Below are 19,762 nucleotides of genomic sequence, written 5' to 3'. Positions count from 1 at the left end.
GAGTATGAAGCCTGTCATTCTTTTCCTATAGTCTTTGATTCATCCATTGAAGGACGGCAGTTTCATTTCCAACCACAAAGCAAGTTTTCCACAGACAATATTATGCTGATTACATCTGCAGATCAGGTTGATGGTATTTAACGAGAGGAATGAGTCCAGTGAAATACAGTTACATGTATATCTATATCACATCCTTCATGCACTGGAGTAGTAACAGGCAGGTCTAGAAGCTCACAAAAGGCTTCTAGTATATTTGACTCCCCTGAATCCCCAGGCTTTATAATCTGATGCATTATGCGAGTTTTCTACATTGGTTGGCCTTAGTAGCACTGTACCTTGAAGTACATCAAGTCTAAGTGTCAAACTGAGGACTGACAAAAAAAATATGTTCTTCACGGCTTGCTGGCAAAATATGCTCTGTTCTTTCAGCACTAAGAAACTCTTAAAAGGTTCGCTGAAACTGTTTATATGATCCTACCTTACAGTACTTTGATGGTTATCTAGTCTCTCTTAGACATTCATCATTGCTACACATCCACCCAACTACAAGGATTCTTGCTTCTGGTTTCAGTTCAGAGCCAGTACAGTGTTTCTGCATTAGGCTATCACAATTTTTGATCTTAGGTTGGAATTACAGAGACGTAGAGATTTCTGTGTTTTGGTTTTTATTTTTATTTTTTATTTTTAAGAAATCCTTTTGTTTAGTGTGAGTTTTCTGCACACACACAAGCACACACAACTAAAACCCTCAACTTCATTCTCATCACAGGCAACATCTGAAAAGTGACTGCCATGAATACATCTGTGCTTGCCCTAGCAGGAGCAAGCCAGATTAAGAGAAGAAGGAAAGAGCACGGAAAGTAGAATGTGAATGTTTTCCACTGGCATAGTGGAATAGGATTTAAGCAAGATTCTTGCTGTTTTCCACCTTAACAATAATAATTTGTTAAGCAACAGTCAGTAGTCTCTCTCAACTGTTTCTGCTTGCTCTGCAGAAACACCATAAAAATACTGTAACTGGGAACAGGCAGGACTCCATAAAAGTAAATCCAGTTCTCAAATTATGGTAAAAGAAGGAATCAAGTCACATCCCTATGTTTAAGTCTTACTTAACTCAGCCAAGTAGATGCAATGACGGGAGTAGGCTAAGCCTTCAGTACCCACATATCAGTATTTTGTGCACTATTAAAAATTAAGAACCAAAACAAATATTTAAATTCCTGAGAACATTCCCCACCAGATTATAAATATTTTTATGAGGTTAGATCAAGAGCTTGAACTAATTGGTAAGGGTTCCTTTGAGGTCTTTACATTAGCTACTTCAATGAAAAACAACCTCCAGGGTTGAACATACCTTTATGTACAACCTTAATAAATAAAATTATGAATAAAAATATGTTAAATATATTTTAAAAAAACAGACTGAGTGTTCAGTAATGGGGGAAGGCAGAAAGAACAGATGCAGAAATTTCAGAAATTTGTTAATTGCGCTTATTCTATCTCAACAAAATATATTTTCCTACCTGAAAATGTTTATTTAAGGTCACTGTTTTAAATAAACTACATTGAGTGGTTTAGGAAAAACTCAAGTCCAAAGGTTTTTCTTTCTACAGAGTGCACTGATCCCTACTCTCATTATAAACCATAAATGTTTATGAGCATTTGTCTTCAACTTGCTGAGACAACACATTTTATCTAGTTTCTTAATAGCCACATATCAAACTCCAAGGAACGTTGTATAAGACCAAATCTAGCACTTTCTCCTTCATCTCACACACCAAAAGGTTTCTTTTGTTTGTTTTTGCTTTAAGTAACTAGTTTTTTAAAAGATATTAAAACAAACAAAGAAAAAAACACAACAGGACTGTGAAAGCTATTTTTTATGTAAGGATTAAAACCACAACAAAATCATTAGAAGACAAGGAAGTGCTACAGAGTGAAGTAACACAGTTTATGTTAATTGCTATATTACCAATTCATCTTAGTTGGGTACATTTCCTGAAACAAGCACTTAGTTCTAATTAATCAGTAGTGAACACTTTCTTTACATTTTCCTTTTGTTCTTATACTCCGCTATTATTGGTTTTAAAATCATCAGATTTCTGCATTCATAAACATCCCCATCACTAGCTATTTGACAAAAAAAAAAAAGGATTAAACTCTCAAATCTAATCTTTTCTAAGAGAAATGCATTTGACATGTTAAAATTAAAATCCTCATTTTTTTTAAGATGGGCTTTAGCACATCAGCTTCCCTTTCTTTCCCTCTAACAGCCAAACGAACCTTCAACAGCTGCACATTGCTAAATTCACCTCATCCAGCTACTATCTTGTATGTGGTTTAATGTTGCATTTTCAGTTTGAACAGACAGCTACCATGTGCTAGAAATAAGAGAAAAAAAACATAGCATCATTATGAGATATGCAACTGGTGTTTGTCCAGACTATGCACTGGGGAGCTGCAGTACACTCCCTTTCTGGTACTGTCCATTCCTAGAGAAGACACAGACATGTCTGAGGATGGAGACACTGATCATCTGCTTCATGGGGTCCAGCAGAGGGAGAAGATGATCAAAGACATGTTTCATGCCACTAATCTATAGAGGTACAGTAGATGAAGACAGGAAAGTTTTGTGATACTCTCCTCTGCTTGGCTTTATTCAGGAGATCTCTCCCATTCCTCCCTACCATGGGGTCGAATTCTTAGTCATTAGAGAGCTGTGTCTCTTTCCAGCATGGGAATTAAGTTGTGAATAGTCTGTATTGCTTCATGGAGCTATAATATGCTTCTGGTTATTACAAAAACTTTAGGATAGATAAGCAGAGTTGGGTATTTGAACAATAAAATTGATGTTTCTTATGAGGCATTAACTGTTTCTAGTCATTTTTTTTTCAAATGTTTTAAATTTAATAGAGTATTAATTACATACACCAATGCTCTATCAGTAAGCATTTACTGTGCCTAGAGACCACATGTTCATTTGGTGTCTCCTGTGGAAGAGGAGTTACTTAGTCTTATAGTTTAGTCCACAACCACAGGCATGATTCTTACCAAGAGAGCAAAGAAAAAAAGCACCAGACACAGCTAAAGCAAGATCTTAGTTTGTTGTAAGTCTAGCTTACATTAGAACCAAATGCACCTGTCCAAGTGCAGAAATTATTCATTTTCATTGTACTCACTTTCAAAACAGTTTGGGAAAAGTTTTCTCAGTAACATAACCACCTCCTTGCCACTTTCATCTAAAGTCACTACAAACCTCAGCAAAACCTTCTTGTTAAAAGGAAGTATCTCTCTGGAGTTCTTGATTTTTTTTTGTCATCATTAGTCTCTGAATGCAGTTTTAACATTTCTCAGAGACTGTGTATATACTTCATTAGATCATTGATTGAGTCGCTGCAATGTATTTCCTACTTCTATTCATCATCCCCTCTTCTTTCAGCCCTGTATCTACTTCACACCCCTCCTTGCTACTTCTTGAAAAGACTGGGTCTACTATCCCATGACTCTACTGTTCCATGGCTCTATAATTACCTTAAAGGAGGATACAGTGAGGTGGGGACTAGCTTCTTCTTCAAGTGATAAGACGAGGGGAAATGACCTCAAGTTTCCACAGGGGAAGTTTAGGTTGGATATTAGGAGAAATTTCTTTACTGAAAGAGTTGTATGGTATTGGAATAGGCTGCCCAGGGAAGCGGTTGAGTCACCATCCCTGGAGGCCTTCAAGAAACCTGTAGATGTAGAGTTTAGGAGCATGGTTCAGTGGTGGACTTTAGTACTAGGTTAAAGGTGAACTACATGATATAAGACGTCTTTTCCAACCTAAATAGTTCTATGACAGAAATAACAAAAACACACGTCAAACACTAAGAAATCATGTATTATAAGGACCTGAATGTCTACAGATGCTTTGAGCTGGAATTTAAACCAAAAAAAAAAAAAAAGTAGAGGTGAGGGAAAAGACCTAAATACTAGTATCTCTTCCTAAAGAAATGAAGATTTAAAAGTCACAAAGAACAATTTCTCAAATGATGGGAGATTGTTTCTCTTGTTCTTATTGTAGTAATTACCAATTCAGCACGGAAGCACATACCTGCTAGCACATAGACTTAAAACACCAGGGAAGCACCTTTCTTATAGTAGTTTTGACATACTTTTGACAAATGTATGTAAAAAAGAAAAATCTGTGTTGATAAATTTCCATTTGCACAACACCAATGGTGTTACATATCCTCTGTAAGATGTAATTTCTGAGCATTACATGTATCATGAACATCACTATATGCATAAAGAACAAAAGAAAAAGTCATGTTATAACTGCAGTTTACAGCAGTGCTGTTGCAAAACTCTGTACACATCAGCTATAACAATAGCATTTTTTTCTCCTTATTCAAGTGCCATTTTTATCTTGGTACATCATACCTGAAAGCAGATAAACAGAGCTGAAATTCTTCTCCAGTTTGCCCAGGAGCACAGTAAGAAAGCAGTCAGATGAGAGAGAGGTCACGTCTTTAGAGCTTTGGTCATACACCACCACTTCCTGCTTGCAATCAATTTCAATCTGAAACACAAATAATCGAGTAAGATAGGAAGGAGGAAGATGATTAAAAGCACCCCATTATCACCTGCATAAAGTCAGGCTAAGGGTTCCTACGTGCTTGCTATGCAGCACTTCAGATATATAGATTTCATATACAGCTGTATGCAAAACAATTTTTTATCTTATACTTAAAGGAATTATATTTGGTCAGGAATATTGAGAGTTTTTTAATTGATTATTTGCTCCAAGTTGAAGCATACACTGTAAATCATGACGATTCGGTAATTTTATGTCACTAGTAAAATGCTTCATCTTTAGCTAGTTTTTTTTAACCTACCTTTTTTTTTTTTTTTTTTTACAAGAAGGTCCACTCTCAGTTTCTGTGGTTTTTTTTTTTCTTTTTAAACAGTACAGAGACCTTAAACTGCCTAAAGCCACACACATTTCAGCCGTCTATAAAACTTTATGCAAAAAGTATGCTTAAGCTAATAAGAAACACCATTTCGGTTTTAAACACATGTATATTATGTTCTTGCTTTCAGATTATTTCCGTTACCCAAAACATTTGAAACAAGTACCACTGGATTAAAAAATAAAAAAATCCACCAGATACACATTATGCTTAAACAGCTTGGCTATTTTCTTTTCACTGCTAACTCTGTTTAAAAATCCATCAAACTACTCACATGAAAAGCATTTCAAACAGCAAGCAGGAGCCAGGATTGACAGAGCTACAGTTTCTATCCAAGCTGTACAACCACTTGCTAAGCGATCCGTACCACCAGACTCCAAAGAATCTTTCAAAGATTAGAATATGAATGTTTACTGCATTGATTACATACTTTTAAGGGACAGTGCTTTGCAAGATTTACAAGAACCCCGAAAATGTTCTTTCTCAGTCATTTTCAAGTCCCTAAACAGTACTCTGTCATTTACAGGAGAGCATTGCTACACAGAATACCAAATACAAACTTAATAGTAACTGACAGCATCTTAAATCAGATCAAATCTTTGCAAAACAATATCTCCCAAATTTGTTTTTTAAAACCAAAATGCCCAATGGAAAATTATTACAAGTTGCTCTCCAGGCACAGTTTTTTAAACAAATAGAAGGAATAACAGGAAAATGACCCCTACCTTGTGTTTTGCTGAATGCTGAATGAGCTCTGTAATCAAAACTTTGTCCTGCTGCAGCCTCCGCTTCATAAGCTTGGAACAGTTGATGTTGATGGCATCCAAGACGTGGGACGTATTGTATTCCACAAAGGGGCGGCTGTCAATCAGTAGCAATTTTTCTGTACCACTCTCCAGCAAAGCCACCAACTTCTCGGCGACAATGAGTTGAGTCCTGATCATCTCATCGGCCATGACAACAATAAGGCGTCTTTCACCACCTCCCTCTCCAATTTGCTGCGATGATGTAATGGCTGTGTACTCAAAGGCTTAGCCACACCATTGTACTAGAAGTGTATGAGGTCATGCTGGCAGTGACTGGCAAAAGAAAAGTTAAACCCATTTTCAGAAAGAGCTCTTCAACTGAACATCTCCTCCTGCTTCCAGTTGATGTGCCGTTACAAAGGGTTCCGTCCACAAAGCAGCCCCTCACATCTGATTCATCAGGAGATGACTGGAGTAGCCATTTCACAATTCAAACAAAAGATGCTTTCTGGCTGCCACTGCATTACATCATTCTTTACCTTTGCTCCCACCCATCAGCTTCACACCGGACTAAGAGCCTATAAGAAGGGAAAGATAAAAAACACAAACCAGATGAGGCCATGAAGTTTGCAGAACAAAACATTCAGCTTTGAGGCTAACCGCACAGTCCTCTGTACCATACAATAAATACACTCCTGAGAAGTTCTTCTCTTTGCTGTGTATTCCAAACATCTCAGAGCGAGTATTTGCAACTACAGCCTCTGAATCTATTCCAACAATCTTGCCTGGACAATTATCTTGTATTTCAGGCAACATAGCCTGTCTTAATTGCAGACTTTTGTTGCCACTCGTTCTCCCTCCTCACAAGACTTTGTAAGAATATAATTAAAAGATAGCGCCCTAAATCATGGTATTCCTTTCAATAGCAAAACTAATTAGACCCATTTCAGCACTTCACCACTTAAGTAAGAAGCTGTAAAACTTAAGATACTTTTTTAAAATTTAATGCCTTGGAAAGTATTTCACAAACCAGCACTGCAAATCTGGGAACTGAAACTGTACAAAAGAAAGGACAAAAAACTTGCATCCGCTTCTCTCCTTTAAGAACATGATTGAAGAGAAACCAGAAGAACAAGATGCTGCATCAGGACACAAATGTTTTATCTGAATTAATCACCAGACTTGAAACAGAGGCCTTGTGGCTATGCTGCTGAAACGTATAGTACTGGAGACTGTCTCTGGCCCTTCTGGAGCAACTGGGACTGTTACATGAGGTGCATTACACTTTTCATGCATGCTAAATAATAGCTGAAGCAAACCGTGCTTCTGTGAAATTAGATCCTCTGATCCACATCAGCCTAAACAGCATCAGCAGTGGAACAGTAAATAAACTGACATTTGTTAGTATTACTGACCCACAGCTGATCTTGGGCTCTTCAGACTCTCCCAAAATACACTTTGATGGAACACATCTCTGTAGGAGCACTCCTCAGACATAGCCACCATGGTGGTTCATGTCTCAGGGATTTAGCTGCATTTTAGTGTATTTTGTGCTGCAACTACAGATCCCATAGAAAGCACAAGTAAAGTTGCTTTGCTCCCACAGCTCAAAACTTGGTCTCTGTGTAATCGTGCATATTTACACAAACAGCCGTCTATGTAAGGCTGCAAACAGCAGATCTGGAGCAAACACAAGCCACACGTTCAGCTACCAAAGTAACCAACTCCAGCAAGAGTGGGCAGCTGTGGATGGTGGCTTCTTCAGCCGAGGTGGTGGAGGTCACAGGTTGGAGCATTATACATTAAATGACATGCCTGGTAAGAATTCCTCACTTCATTAGTGTGGCAGCCTGTTTTGGAATGAGCAGTCAGAGCTGGGAAAAGCTCCGCATTTCTCCAGCTTGCGTCTTTCACATCATAGCATTCCCTGCCTGGAGAAGTGATTTTAGGTCAGCAAAACTATGCTACACTTCTCGCACAAGGAAGTACACACTCAAGCAGCTCATATGTCAGTTGTGGCCTACGCAATCTAGCCCATGACCCAAGCAGTCTTTCTACCTCTGCTTTCTGTTGGCTGGGACAAAGCAAAGTAACTCAACTGCCACAAGACTGAAGTGGGCAAATAAAAAAGATAAATAGCTTATTGACACTCTTTCTTAGGGCAGTGACATATTTGCGAACAGGAACAAGTTATGAAGATTCATTTTCCTGGATTCTTAACGTACATACAGGTACATATGAAGATTTTTGTAAAACAAATTTTAAATACAGAATCATACATCTTCAGTTTAACAGGTTCAGCTGAAAAAGTTGCATTTTATTTGTAGTATTGACTTACTGGTTCAGTTTGAAATGATTTTATTCATCTTAATTGCAACAGAAGTAATGAATTCAAACTAATTTATGGATGGTTTCTTAAAAGTCCTGTTATAGCAACAAGTCAGTTGTGTTTAGCAGTGAGAAATCTCAGGTTAGCAGATGTTTTACTCATTAGATATATTAAACTCACATATACAAATTCTTAAATAAATTAGATTCATAAAGAAGTACAAACTTCACTTTAACAGCAACAACAACAAATGATTTTTTAAATAAAACAAAGTTGTTCCATGTTTTTAACATTAACAGAGTTTTTTTTTTGTACCAATACAAGAAAAACACTAGGTTTCACATAAGCATCCAGAAGGTTGACAAAATGTGATTATCTATAAGCTCTAATTATTACTGTATAGCACCACCGATACTTTTAAGCTCGTCCAGATAAACGGAAGCATACAACACTGAAATGCATGTTGCTCTAAACTACAAAATGTATTGGAAAAATTACTATACCAAGCTTTAATTAAGTCTATTAAAAAAAAGCAATCTTTGCAACCTGATTAGCAGGTGTGCTCCTCCTCAAAGAGTAGTCATTATATACTGGCCTCAGGCTCTCTGTAGACAGGCTGGAAGGTATCAAAAGACTACACCATTAAGCAAGGAGGAAAAAAAGTGAAAGTTCATAATAGTAGTGTTATATTTAAAGAAAAAAAGCATTCTGCATTTTTTTCTTTCAACATGTCCTGTCATGAATTGTGATTCTCTCTTTCTTTTTTGTTTTGTTTTGTTTCTTTCATCAAAGGCTGCCAGATACCAAACGCGCTGAAATCAATGAAAACTTTTCCACTGACTATAGAGGGAATTGGCTCTAGCTGTTCTGTGAGCTAGACAGTTTGTTCATGAACTAGACAGTCTGTTTTGATGGGTAAATTGCTGACTTTAAGTAATAAAAGGAAAATAAAGCAGCTGAGGCACTGGAAACCACAGAACACTAAAATGGAGGCTGTTAAAAATATATAATCTTTAATTTGCAACTTTCAGTTTGGATACATTCCTTATCTTCTCAACACTTTCTTCTTCTTGTCTCACTCTTCTCTCTTGGATGAGAGAAGTTTGTTTCAGAAGTGCCTTAAAAGAACTCAAATCAGTCCTATATGGTGACTGGGTCAAGAATGTGTTTATTAATACATCTGGGCTTCTTGAATAACACTATTACCTTAACATTTAGCAATGTGTTAACGCAGGGGTAAACTTCTGAAAGTAATGGCATCGCAAATTATTGTGAGTGATAAAAACGTTGCTCCTCCCCTGCCCAATGGAGCTGATCCTGTCAAAATAGAATTTCAATTATAGTTTTTTGTTCTGATTTAACTCTCTCCATTTCTGGTACTATCTGACTTTTAGATTCTTCCTTGGGACCTATCTAAACATGATAAACTATAAGTCTCTTGCTCTAGGTAAACATCAGAGACCTCCTCCCTTTCCTGGTGACTACTCTTATCACCCAGCTGTTAGGAGGTGTTGAAATATCTGTTTCATTTCAGTCATAGTTTGTAAAAAGGCAAAACTCAATTTCTTGGCTGTTTTCTCCCTGTGCTCTACTTGTGACTTAGATTGCAATGGTATGACACCACAGTGTCTCATAAAATGATGCAATATAATGCTTTGTCCTAAACAGGCCATTATGTTGCTGATCTTCAAGCTGGGAAACCATCTTAGTCACAGGATGTTCTACCCTGAAATCAGCATTAATGAAAAGTGAAACGTAGTCCAGCTATGAGAGTACTACATGAAGTCATCCATATACACATTGGTAGTGCTGTATGGCTTCTTCCTCATTGCAGATGGGCTGAAACATAAGGCACTGTTTGTTGTCTTTTAAGGAAGAAAATTTAACTTTAAACTCACTGTAAAATGAAAGAGTTTTGCTCCACACTTGCCCAATATTTTTATAGTCCCTTCACATTGTTTAAAGAACCAAAATAACAAGAACCCTACTATCTTCCATGCAAACAAAACTGGATCTTCTAATATGAATGTATAATGGTGCCACAGAACTACAGGATCCCTCTTTGTCTCAGGGATACCTGCCCTGTCCCACATGGCTCAGATGGAGCAAAGCAGACAACCACATAACCAAAACAACTGGCACTTGTGTGTTTGATTCTTCACTCAAATGAACTTGCATTTTGAATGCAGTCTTAATTTCTACTTCTACCACCTTGACTCCCTTACATCATACATCATCTCTTACAAGGATGCTTGTTTTAGTTATCTTAGGCTTTGGCTCACATCATAGCAGCTATTTTTAAAGAGGCAGATGTGGAAAGAACATATTTTTAAAACTCTCAGAATGATGATCTAATTCCAGCTAGGTTAAGGAACTGGCAAAAAGCTTTTAGATGCCTTGCTACAATCTCTGAAGGGCTTCTAGTTCACATAAGAAGATAACCTTGAAGTTGAACCTTGGTGTCATAAAGGCTAAGCAATTTTGTTTACACCATCACTAATGCGTGCTTTGTCAGGTTCCTACAGCAGTGCTCTCACATACATCATCAGTGTATGACAGAATGCCAACAAAATAATTTTACAGCATCTGAACATTAGAAGGTCCTGAAGGGAAGCTTCTGAATATTCAGCTTGAGACACCTGAAAGAGCTGATTTTTAAAGCCTTGTATTTTTCCACTTTCTAGAAGCAAACACATGCACATATGAGAAAAACACTGTCCTCCCCTATAAACAGATTCACTTTCATGTTTCTCAGAATTGACACCAGCACAAAAAAAAAAAAAAAAAAAAAACACCAAAAGCTGAACCAAGGCACAGAGGTAGGAATTTCTGAACTTCCATATGCATGCCACTGTGGGCACATCAGCTGCCTTGTAAAGAGTAGCTGGCTTCATTACTACTGAGCTGGGAGCTGCAAGTAGTTCAATAGCTGGTACCCCTACAATCAGCACCATTCCCTGGCACCTGATACTCAACAAACAAGCCTACACAGCTTCCTGCATCAGAAAGGGACTCTGATATAAGAGTTGCACGGTCAATTCCCATTCCCGTGAGACATTTTCCCACTGAAATCTGTGACAGCCACAGCATTCCCTCCCCAGCCCCAGGAAGATGGAAATAAAAGCTGTTCTGGAAAGATGCTTGTCACCCAAGCTGCTACAGACAGAGTGATAAACAAGGACAACGAGAGACCATCCCTGCTCACATTGCTACTCATCAGCAGTCAGAAACACAAAAGCGTCTATTGGGCACGAGGGAAATAAGATTTCTAGTAAAAGTAAAGAATAGCAATACTCCCTCTGAATCCAACAACCATGTAATAAAGTGCAACGTCTGGGGAAAAATGTAACTAAGGTTACAACAAGCCTATAGCTTGTCTGTCATTGTGCAGACCATACAGGAATGACATCACAAATGCTTGTGATTTAAAAGATGAGCCTATTAACAAAAGATGTAAGGGCTCATGTTCCTCAACTGGGGAGACTGAGGGCGTCTTTTAGCTCTTTAGCTGACTCAAGAAAGTGTTATCATCCTCCTTCCCCTGCATACTGCACTTGGTGCAAGAGCAGAATGCAGTAAGGATACCCCTCAAATAGAAACATCTACTTTTATTTATTTAGAAAACGTCACTTAAGTACCATATTCAAAAAAGAGAAGCAGTTTTGAGAATCTCACCCTGCTTTCCTTTGATTATTTGCATGATCCAAATGGCTTCTCCCTCCTGTCCTACTTCTCATGCATCTGTACTTCAGATCTATATGCACAGTCGAAATGGGATAGTATTAATTTTCTCTTTCCTGTATACCTAGCAGCCACATGCATGAACAGTACGTTCATGAATGTGGCAGGTATAATCCACTGAAAAAACCACACAAAGGAGAATTTTCTGTTCAGTGGTTCATTGTTTTTCATCTTGCTTCACTAATTACTTACTCTGTTTTGGTTACAAGCTCTAAAGGAAAGTCATCCCATTTCAGCATGCTCACCTTGGAGAACTGAAACATGGGCAGATGGAATCAGAAAGGAAATCAGTTTCCCGAGAATGAGGTACATAAATATGCCTCCAGCTTAGATTTTTAAGTCCTTTATTTCCTCGCCTACTGCTCATTGACATTTTTACCACCAGCACTCTCAGATAGCTGGGCTGAGCAAGACAAATAGAATTTCCATTTAGAAACCAGTGAGATGGTGCTTTTTATATAAATAAGAATATTATAAATAAGAAAATCTGTTCTCCTGCCAAGAAAAAAAGTGAGAAAAACGAAAAAAAAACCACCAGCACTACATTTTGGTGACCTATTCAATATATCCCACAAATACGTGCAATGTTCCTGCAAATATCATTCATGCATCATTACCAACTCAAAGCAATGTACTAGATTATTATCACTTGCATTTACCAAGAAGCCAACCTGTTTGACATTCATTGTAGAATAGTAAATGTTTGTTACATGTTGTAGCAGGGAAACTTGACTGATAGAATGTGAGCTCATGAGAAGTGCTGGAACATGCTGTTGATATGTTACATCACTCTGTTCAACAGCTCAAAGACTTTATTTGGGGACTCCCTTCTCCACCCATACAAGCAAGAAGCTCTATTTCAAAATATTTTTTCATTGTAGGTTCACCGCATATAGTTCTGTGACATTTACAATAAAAGCTTACCTAATCCACTTCAAACAAATGGTACAATACATAATATTTTCAGTTTCCTGTTGCCTGGGACTCTAGACAGCCGGGAACGTTTCAACATATTGCTAAAAGATTAGTTTCCCATATGATCAAGTCCAAGCCGCCAAAAATTATTGAGTGCTTTTATTGCACTCCATAATTCATTACCATTTCATGTTAAAACCAATTACTCACCTACACTTGAGTCAAATTCTAAATGGGCTGAACAGGACAGAGTGTGGTGGTCCACATACAAAGGCCAGAAGAGGGAAACACCTAAACATAGGAACGAAAAAGTCCTTATTACAAGTCAAAAAACTGAAAACAGATTTCACACTTCGTGTAGTCATTTTACTGTAAAACTCTCCCAAACACATAAAAACCTAGTTGAAAAGAGATCTCTAAATGTTTGCACTCATTTAAAGAGAAAGGGTCTGAAACAGAAAGTTGTTATACTTATTTTCTAAAAGACAAGAAAAGAAAAAAAAGAAAAAACCAACACAGCAAATGTTTCTACTAGCTTTAAAAGAAGAAATAAATAAATAAAAGCTGGAGACTAAAAGCCATAAAGCCATAGAAACATTTTGACACATCTCTCTGCTAGAAAACTAATTTGTAACTAGTCTTCATAGGTGATGCATTTGCATGAATTCAAGTAAATTCACTAAATCTTTCTCAGTATATAACAGAGACTGCCCTAAGTCAGTCTGATTACAGCTGTATTTTGAATGGACAAAGACTAACGAAACAGAACATTTTGGGTAGTTAATCCCACCTCCCCACAGTAAAAACCCAACCCTGGAAACTGGTAACGCTGATGTCACCAATCATTACATACAGTCATACCCATATAAACTCTATGCAAAGCACCTGCCATTCCTACATGAACAAATTAAATTATAACCTTCATATGAGGAAATAAAAATAAACACATTAGTGTCAATTCCCAACAGTTTCCTGGCCAGCTAAACAAGATTCAAATCATTACTATCAAGAGCTGACAACTCTGCTTAGTAATCACTGTAACATAAACAATGGTAATAAACTATTGCCAAGCATTGCCCTGTTACGAAATCCAGGAGTGGCTCTGAACCATGTAGTAAATGATATCACAATCATGAAGAGCCACCGCAGCAGAAGGCAGACCGTATTATGAAAGCTAGTGAACAGATTCAAAACCATCTTCACCTCACAAGGAAAGAAGCTACAAGAACCACCTCACTGTCTTCAGTTACCTGCTCTTAAAACCTTGTAAACGCAAACAGTAGAACATGAGGCTGGAGCCCTCCAGACAAGTAACTAAGTTCGCTTCCCAGGTTAGGCTCTGATTGCTGCGATGGACACCCTGAGTGGGGCCTTCACCACATGTGTGTCCCTGAGAGGTCCCTGCCTGTCCATCCCATCACTAACACATCAGCATAGGGCAGAGAGGTGGAATAAAGGATCTGCCAAAGACTGCCAGGTCTGTATTTCCGATACCTGTTCCAGCTGGCAGATATCCTCCCAAGCTTCACAAGAGGCCTGGTAGATCTTGCTCCCTTCCCCAGCCCAGAGGCAGAATCACACCAGAAGGCAGTGGAGAATGAAGAGCAAGCTCAACCTACCATATTTGCCATGTTCTCCATTTCCAATCCTGCCCTCGGAAATGAGAACTACCCAGTATTTAACATAGATCGGGTTCTGCCTGGAGACAGGACCCCATGATCAGAGATCACATTGCAATAGTCCACCAAAACAAAGTAATGGGACAAAAAGTATCCCCCATTTTGTTCCTTAATGCTTCATGTGCGACTTCTGGAGGCTCCCTGAAAACTGCCAGGCAGTCTTCACATTCACTAGTACCTGACATCCCTGCCTTTCCAAAATCCTTACAAAATAAACTACCATCTCACAAAACAATATAATATACTTATCTGCAATTTATTGAATAGAGAGAAATCAGGAGTTTAAAGTAGTCCCCAAACCCTCATTTCTCCATTAGGCAGAATTAATTCTGAAAAGCAGATGAGAAACAAAGCATATACATTTCAACATATTTTACTGGAAGGAGGTGTCATATTTTTAGAACAGGATCCACTCATGATTGAAGACTGAGCTGCTGCAAGTCCGGCCATAAGCATTAAGCACATTTGGAAATTCCCTGGCAATGCTGTTAAAGGAACAGACATTTCCTGTAATTTTCGGAAACATTTTATATCTCCCCTCCTCCTTTTTAGCCTTGGTGGTAAGAAGGGGGAGGGAAAGAGAGGATACTATATGAAATGAAATATGAATGAGCCACCCAAGTCTAAAGGGGAAACTTCAGCAATTCCTGCTTAGGATAAAGGTGGTTTGTTGTGGGTTTTTTTGTTTGTTTGTTTGTTTTTTCTTTCTTTCTTTTAAAGTCTTTCATCATTAAGAGGCCCGGATTTTTCTGCTGACTTTAGGAAAAGAAATATACATCCTTTCAATTACGGTGAATTACAAAAGGACATATGCTTGCATTTTGACTTACTTCTGGCAAATAAGAAGTCCTCCAGGCCTTATTTAAATACCTTTTTTTATTTTCCATGATTAGCCAGAATTTGAAAGGGAAGCCTTTTTTCCTCTGTTGCTTAGGGCCTTCCCAAAACTGCACCTAAACGAACCCAACCAGTCCAGTCACAAGGAGGGTTCCTCCCACAGCTGGAGTTGTGGCGCACCAAACAAGGTAGAAGCAAGGGAGAGACTGAGCAGTCAAGCACCGCAGTATCCTTCTAAGGAGCTTTATACCTCACCTTTCACAAAAATTTGATCTTGTATGAAGCATCTAGCATAAAACTTATTACTCTGTTTAGCCAGTGCTGGCAAGCTTTAAAACTTGTCTGCTTTATTCTGTATAGTCTTGAGTCTGAAGAGATCCAACCCAGAACCATGGCAGTTTACGAACTCTTCTCAACATGGGAGGACAGTTATCTATCCTTACAAAACACATCACAAGTTCTATTTGGCTCCTGTACATAGGATCCATCATTTAGTTGTGACAACTGGCAAATTCCACACCTGCCAGTCTCGAACAGCAACTGGATTTTAGCATTCAATTTAAAGACACACAAACTCAACACCTTAAAGGTTTAAACTACTTTATACATCCTCAACCTGTTCAAATCCCCATGCCTCCTTACTCTTTGTAGAACAAGAGTTGTTTACAGCAGCCGCTTTTGTGACACCAAGGTTTCCATCTACTACACCACCTGCACGCCCTGAATCACTGACTGCGTTCTCTGCAGCTATGCAGACCAATGCAAATAGCGACTTTGTATTTTATGTGGTCATCTTCTTGCTAAGAAACCGACTAAAATGAGGATGAGTGCTCTGAAGAGTAGTGCTAAATAACCATCAAACCAGGCAGTCCTAATAGTTCATGCTATTTCTTTAAAAGGTCTTCCTGAAAGAGAAGATAAGATAGGACCTCAGAGCCTTCAGATAATGGTTAGCCTTTAACTTAGCCTTTTGTCTAGTGAGAGCCTTAAAGGGGGAGACATTCCAACAGAGTTGATCAAGTTACGTGGGCCTGTAAATAAAGAAGCCAAAAATAAAAAATTAAATTAAATAAAGATGCAACCCTAATCTGCTTTGTGGTCACTGTATGATGAAAACAGAAGATGGATCCAAAGGCTTTCACACAAGCACTAGGATGGATTAAAGGCAGAGGATAATGATGCTATCTTATTAGGGAAACAAATCAAAATAGCTTCTGGGCAAGGCAGGGGTGAATTTCTTACAACAGGCTCCTTAATGACGCTTTTCTAAAACCAAATGACTAAAGATCACAGTGAGTCAATCTCCTTTAAGAACAGAGATCTGTAAACTACTTTTACAGTAAGCTGTGGGTTAAAATGCAATAGTCTTTCACTCATTTGAGGAAATGACACCAGTTCTCCCGGAAGGCAACATGCACATTCAACCCGTTCACATCAGGGCATGAGAAAGTTTGGAAGGAATTTATTTATTTATTTATTTTTAAACTGTCACCATTAATATTTCGTCTCTTCCTCCTTGTGCCTGAAAATACAGTGCTGCACCACACTGCTCACGTCCTGTCAGCTGTAGAGACAAGCATCTAGAAGTTTACAAAGCCCACCTAATAAATGTTAATGACATCGATTTTCAAAGTCACGCCAAAGAATCTCTGCAAGCTCAAAGCTAAATGACTATTTTACACAGCGTGTGCTACACAGAGATAAAAACACAGAAGCGTCCTCTGGGATGTGCCACAGTGGTTACACTTTAATGGCTTTGAAGATATCAGAAGGGATGCTGGGCCCAATAAACACCTAAATGCGTATGTAAGCTCAGCCCTACTCAGCAAAGTGGTTAAGCTTAAGGGTTTCTCCCCGAATGACACTGACATGGCAAGGAAACAGAATGGCTGACAGAAAACAGCCCACAAACATGGACCAGCCTGTCCACCTGGAGGTGGGGGTGGAGAAGGAAAGGAAGACGCACGCGGTTTGTGGCACCGGCTCCCAGCGAGCACGGCCTAGCGGGACAAGCCGTGAGGCCTCCCCAGACACCCAGCAGTGGCAGCAGCCCTGCAAGGAGGCATCCCATGCTGGGGGGCGAGGGCTCTGACAGAGTACCACCGAACTGCAGCTGAGGCCCAGAAAATACATAAACTCCTAGACCCAGAAGATGGGGGACCGACCTGACCGCCACAGTGTAACGCTCCCGATAGTTTACAAATGCAGAATGCAACACGTTTCCGTGCATAATTTCTACCCACAAAGGTAATTGTTCCAGCCTGCTTATTACAACTGTTTTCAAATTTTCTCTTAATTGATGAGATGACACCAGCATGGCCTCAGCTCAAGAACAAACACGTAAGTCACAGCAGCTCACTGAGCCATGCTGCACACACAGTGTTCTCGCACCTCTTTGCCAAAGGATCCTAAGGGTTTCTTGGCATTTGAGTCATGTCGTACAGCACCTGCAGTGGTGCCAAGGCCACACTTCTCGTGTGGTAACTACATGACTGAAAAGAGAAGCCATACAGATCCTTCCTTACAGCAGCAGGAGAAAGCAGAGGGTGACTTACATTCCCCAGCTCTGCCTCTTACATCATTAAAAACACTGCCATTTAAATAGAGGAAGAAGAGTGACACAACCACAAAACATAGTAATCCCCCTTAGGAACATCTGACAAAATGTGACCGCCATTATATTCAGGTTGCAAGAATTAAAAGGGAACAGGGATTTTAAATTTTTGAAAAACAGAAACTTTCAATACCAAACAGTGGGAGTAAATTCCATCGTTATCATCTGATACAGGTCTTTGTGAAAGACCAGTGTCAGAAAGAAATGTTTTGTAGCAATCTTGCTTGGCTTCTTAAAGGATTTTGAAAAGCAGAGAGAAACAAAAACTAGACGCTTAAGTTACTACTCTATTACACTGTTTGAAGTAGGCATACATGTATGTACAGTTTTGTAAAAACCTACAAACAAGATTTTATATTTCTTCAGAATTTCTAGAGGTGCTCTGTTTTACACAGTCCTTTCAATAATAACCAGAAAGGAACTGACTTTTGCCAAAGTAATCCCAAGCTAGGAGGGCTCAATATACTTCTGCAATAACTGAAGTAATATATCAACAAGACGGATAAATTTCAGTGCATGTGGAGTCTAATGAACACTGGGAAGAAATGTCACCTCCAGAATGCATGATCCTTCTTATTTCTTAGGTATTCAAGCACCATTTATTTTTCAATGATCATGGCTTCACCAATACATAACATTGCTCAGTTTTATAACAACTTATTGATTATAAATAAATTCCCATTGATACTGCTGGCAAGCATTCTGACAACTTTCAGACCGACTTCCAGTTACATAAAGAAACTTGCATGTGAGCAGCCCATATGAATAAGTTAGGGTTTGGTATGCAATCCTGATTTTTTACCTCCAGGAAACTGATCCTGAAGGATAAAGGTGTACGATGGGTGGTCCTTAATCACTTCCTTTATTTGAAGGTTGAGGGTCAGGGTGGAAAAAGAGCCAAGGAAGGAAGTCTGCAGCACCCCTCAAACACACACACCTTCCTGAACAACTCCTTCAACATTTCAGAGGGTTAACTTGTAGTTTAATTAAGTAGCAAGAGGTCGGGATAGAAATAAACAGCCCTAACAAGCAACATACTGTGCTATTAAGCTTTTAGAAGTGACTTAAAAATTAGGTCAGTCTAATTTGTGGTTGATACTTTGTTCTTTCACTACTATGAACTCACAATGATGTCAGTCTCATGTTCAAACATGCCACATTTAGCAGCATACAGGCTTCCTGAGAGACTCTTTCAGCCTTCCTTTGTGCAAAAGGCTTCTGCCAGATTCTTAGCTCATACTTCACTAACTCAGGCATGCCACTCCAGTTTCAAGGGAGTAACACTGGCTTCCCGTCAAATACTGCACAGTTTTGTTTTGCATGGGGGGTTGTTTTTCTTAAAAAAAAAAATAAAAATAAAAATAAATAAAAAATAAAAAAATTACTAAAGTTTAAGAACATGTATGCATATCCAGGCTACCATTCTAGACCTCACCTGTATTAGGCAAGGTGAACATCCAAAACAGAACTGCTTGTTAAAAGGTCTGGAAAACAGGTGCTTTGAACTAATTCAACCCATCTTTCTCCATCCTTACTTGACCTAAAGAAGCTTTATGTGTCCCTGTATTCTACCTAAATTCAATTAACTCTTGAGGATCCAAAGCATCCCACTGAATTAGGGCTTACTACGGAAATGCTTCCTACGCAACCATCCTCAAAAAAACAAGCACACTCACACATGGAATCTAATCTGTCTGTACAACTTTGAATGTTAGAAGAATTTTTATTCTCAGTATTATTTCTGACACAAAACTTGCCATGGAGTTTTTAAGCATGTTAGCAAAGAAGATAGCTTACAAGGCACAGGGATATTGTAAGTTTATCCAGCTACAAAACTTCAAATAAGCCTAGGACCCAGCATTAACCTTTTGCAAACATCTTTAACTAAACCCAAGTCAAACAGCTGTTCAAACCAGCATTGCTACTTATTTTGATTGAATGGCAAAATTAAG

The 19,762-nt window shown here is 38.6% G+C and overlaps 1 protein-coding gene across 6 annotated transcripts in view; it reads right to left on the bottom strand.

Moving 5' to 3' along the window:
• The window catches only part of DUSP16 (dual specificity phosphatase 16), a 76,318-nt gene that overhangs the window by 34,421 nt on the left and 22,135 nt on the right, over positions 1–19,762 (bottom strand). For 4 of the 6 annotated variants that reach the window (XM_040545028.1, XM_040545026.1, XM_040545030.1 and 1 more), the window contains 3 exons: positions 12,891–12,971; positions 5,675–6,028; positions 4,420–4,558 (listed from right to left, as the gene is read on the bottom strand). In XM_040545028.1, coding sequence (XP_040400962.1) covers positions 4,420–4,558; positions 5,675–5,905 — 370 coding nt within the window. In that variant the 5' untranslated portion in view covers positions 5,906–6,028; positions 12,891–12,971. Of the gene's footprint in view, positions 1–4,419; positions 4,559–5,674; positions 6,274–12,890; positions 12,972–19,762 lie in introns of all 6 variants that reach the window. The other 2 variants (XM_040545024.1, XM_040545025.1) reach the window with 1 other exon arrangement.

Source organism: Cygnus olor, chromosome 1 (genome assembly GCF_009769625.2).
Source record: "Cygnus olor isolate bCygOlo1 chromosome 1, bCygOlo1.pri.v2, whole genome shotgun sequence".
NCBI classification, from domain to species: Eukaryota; Metazoa; Chordata; class Aves; order Anseriformes; family Anatidae; genus Cygnus; species Cygnus olor.
Note: the sequence above shows the minus strand (reverse complement) of the source record. Positions and strands in the feature narration are given on the sequence as shown.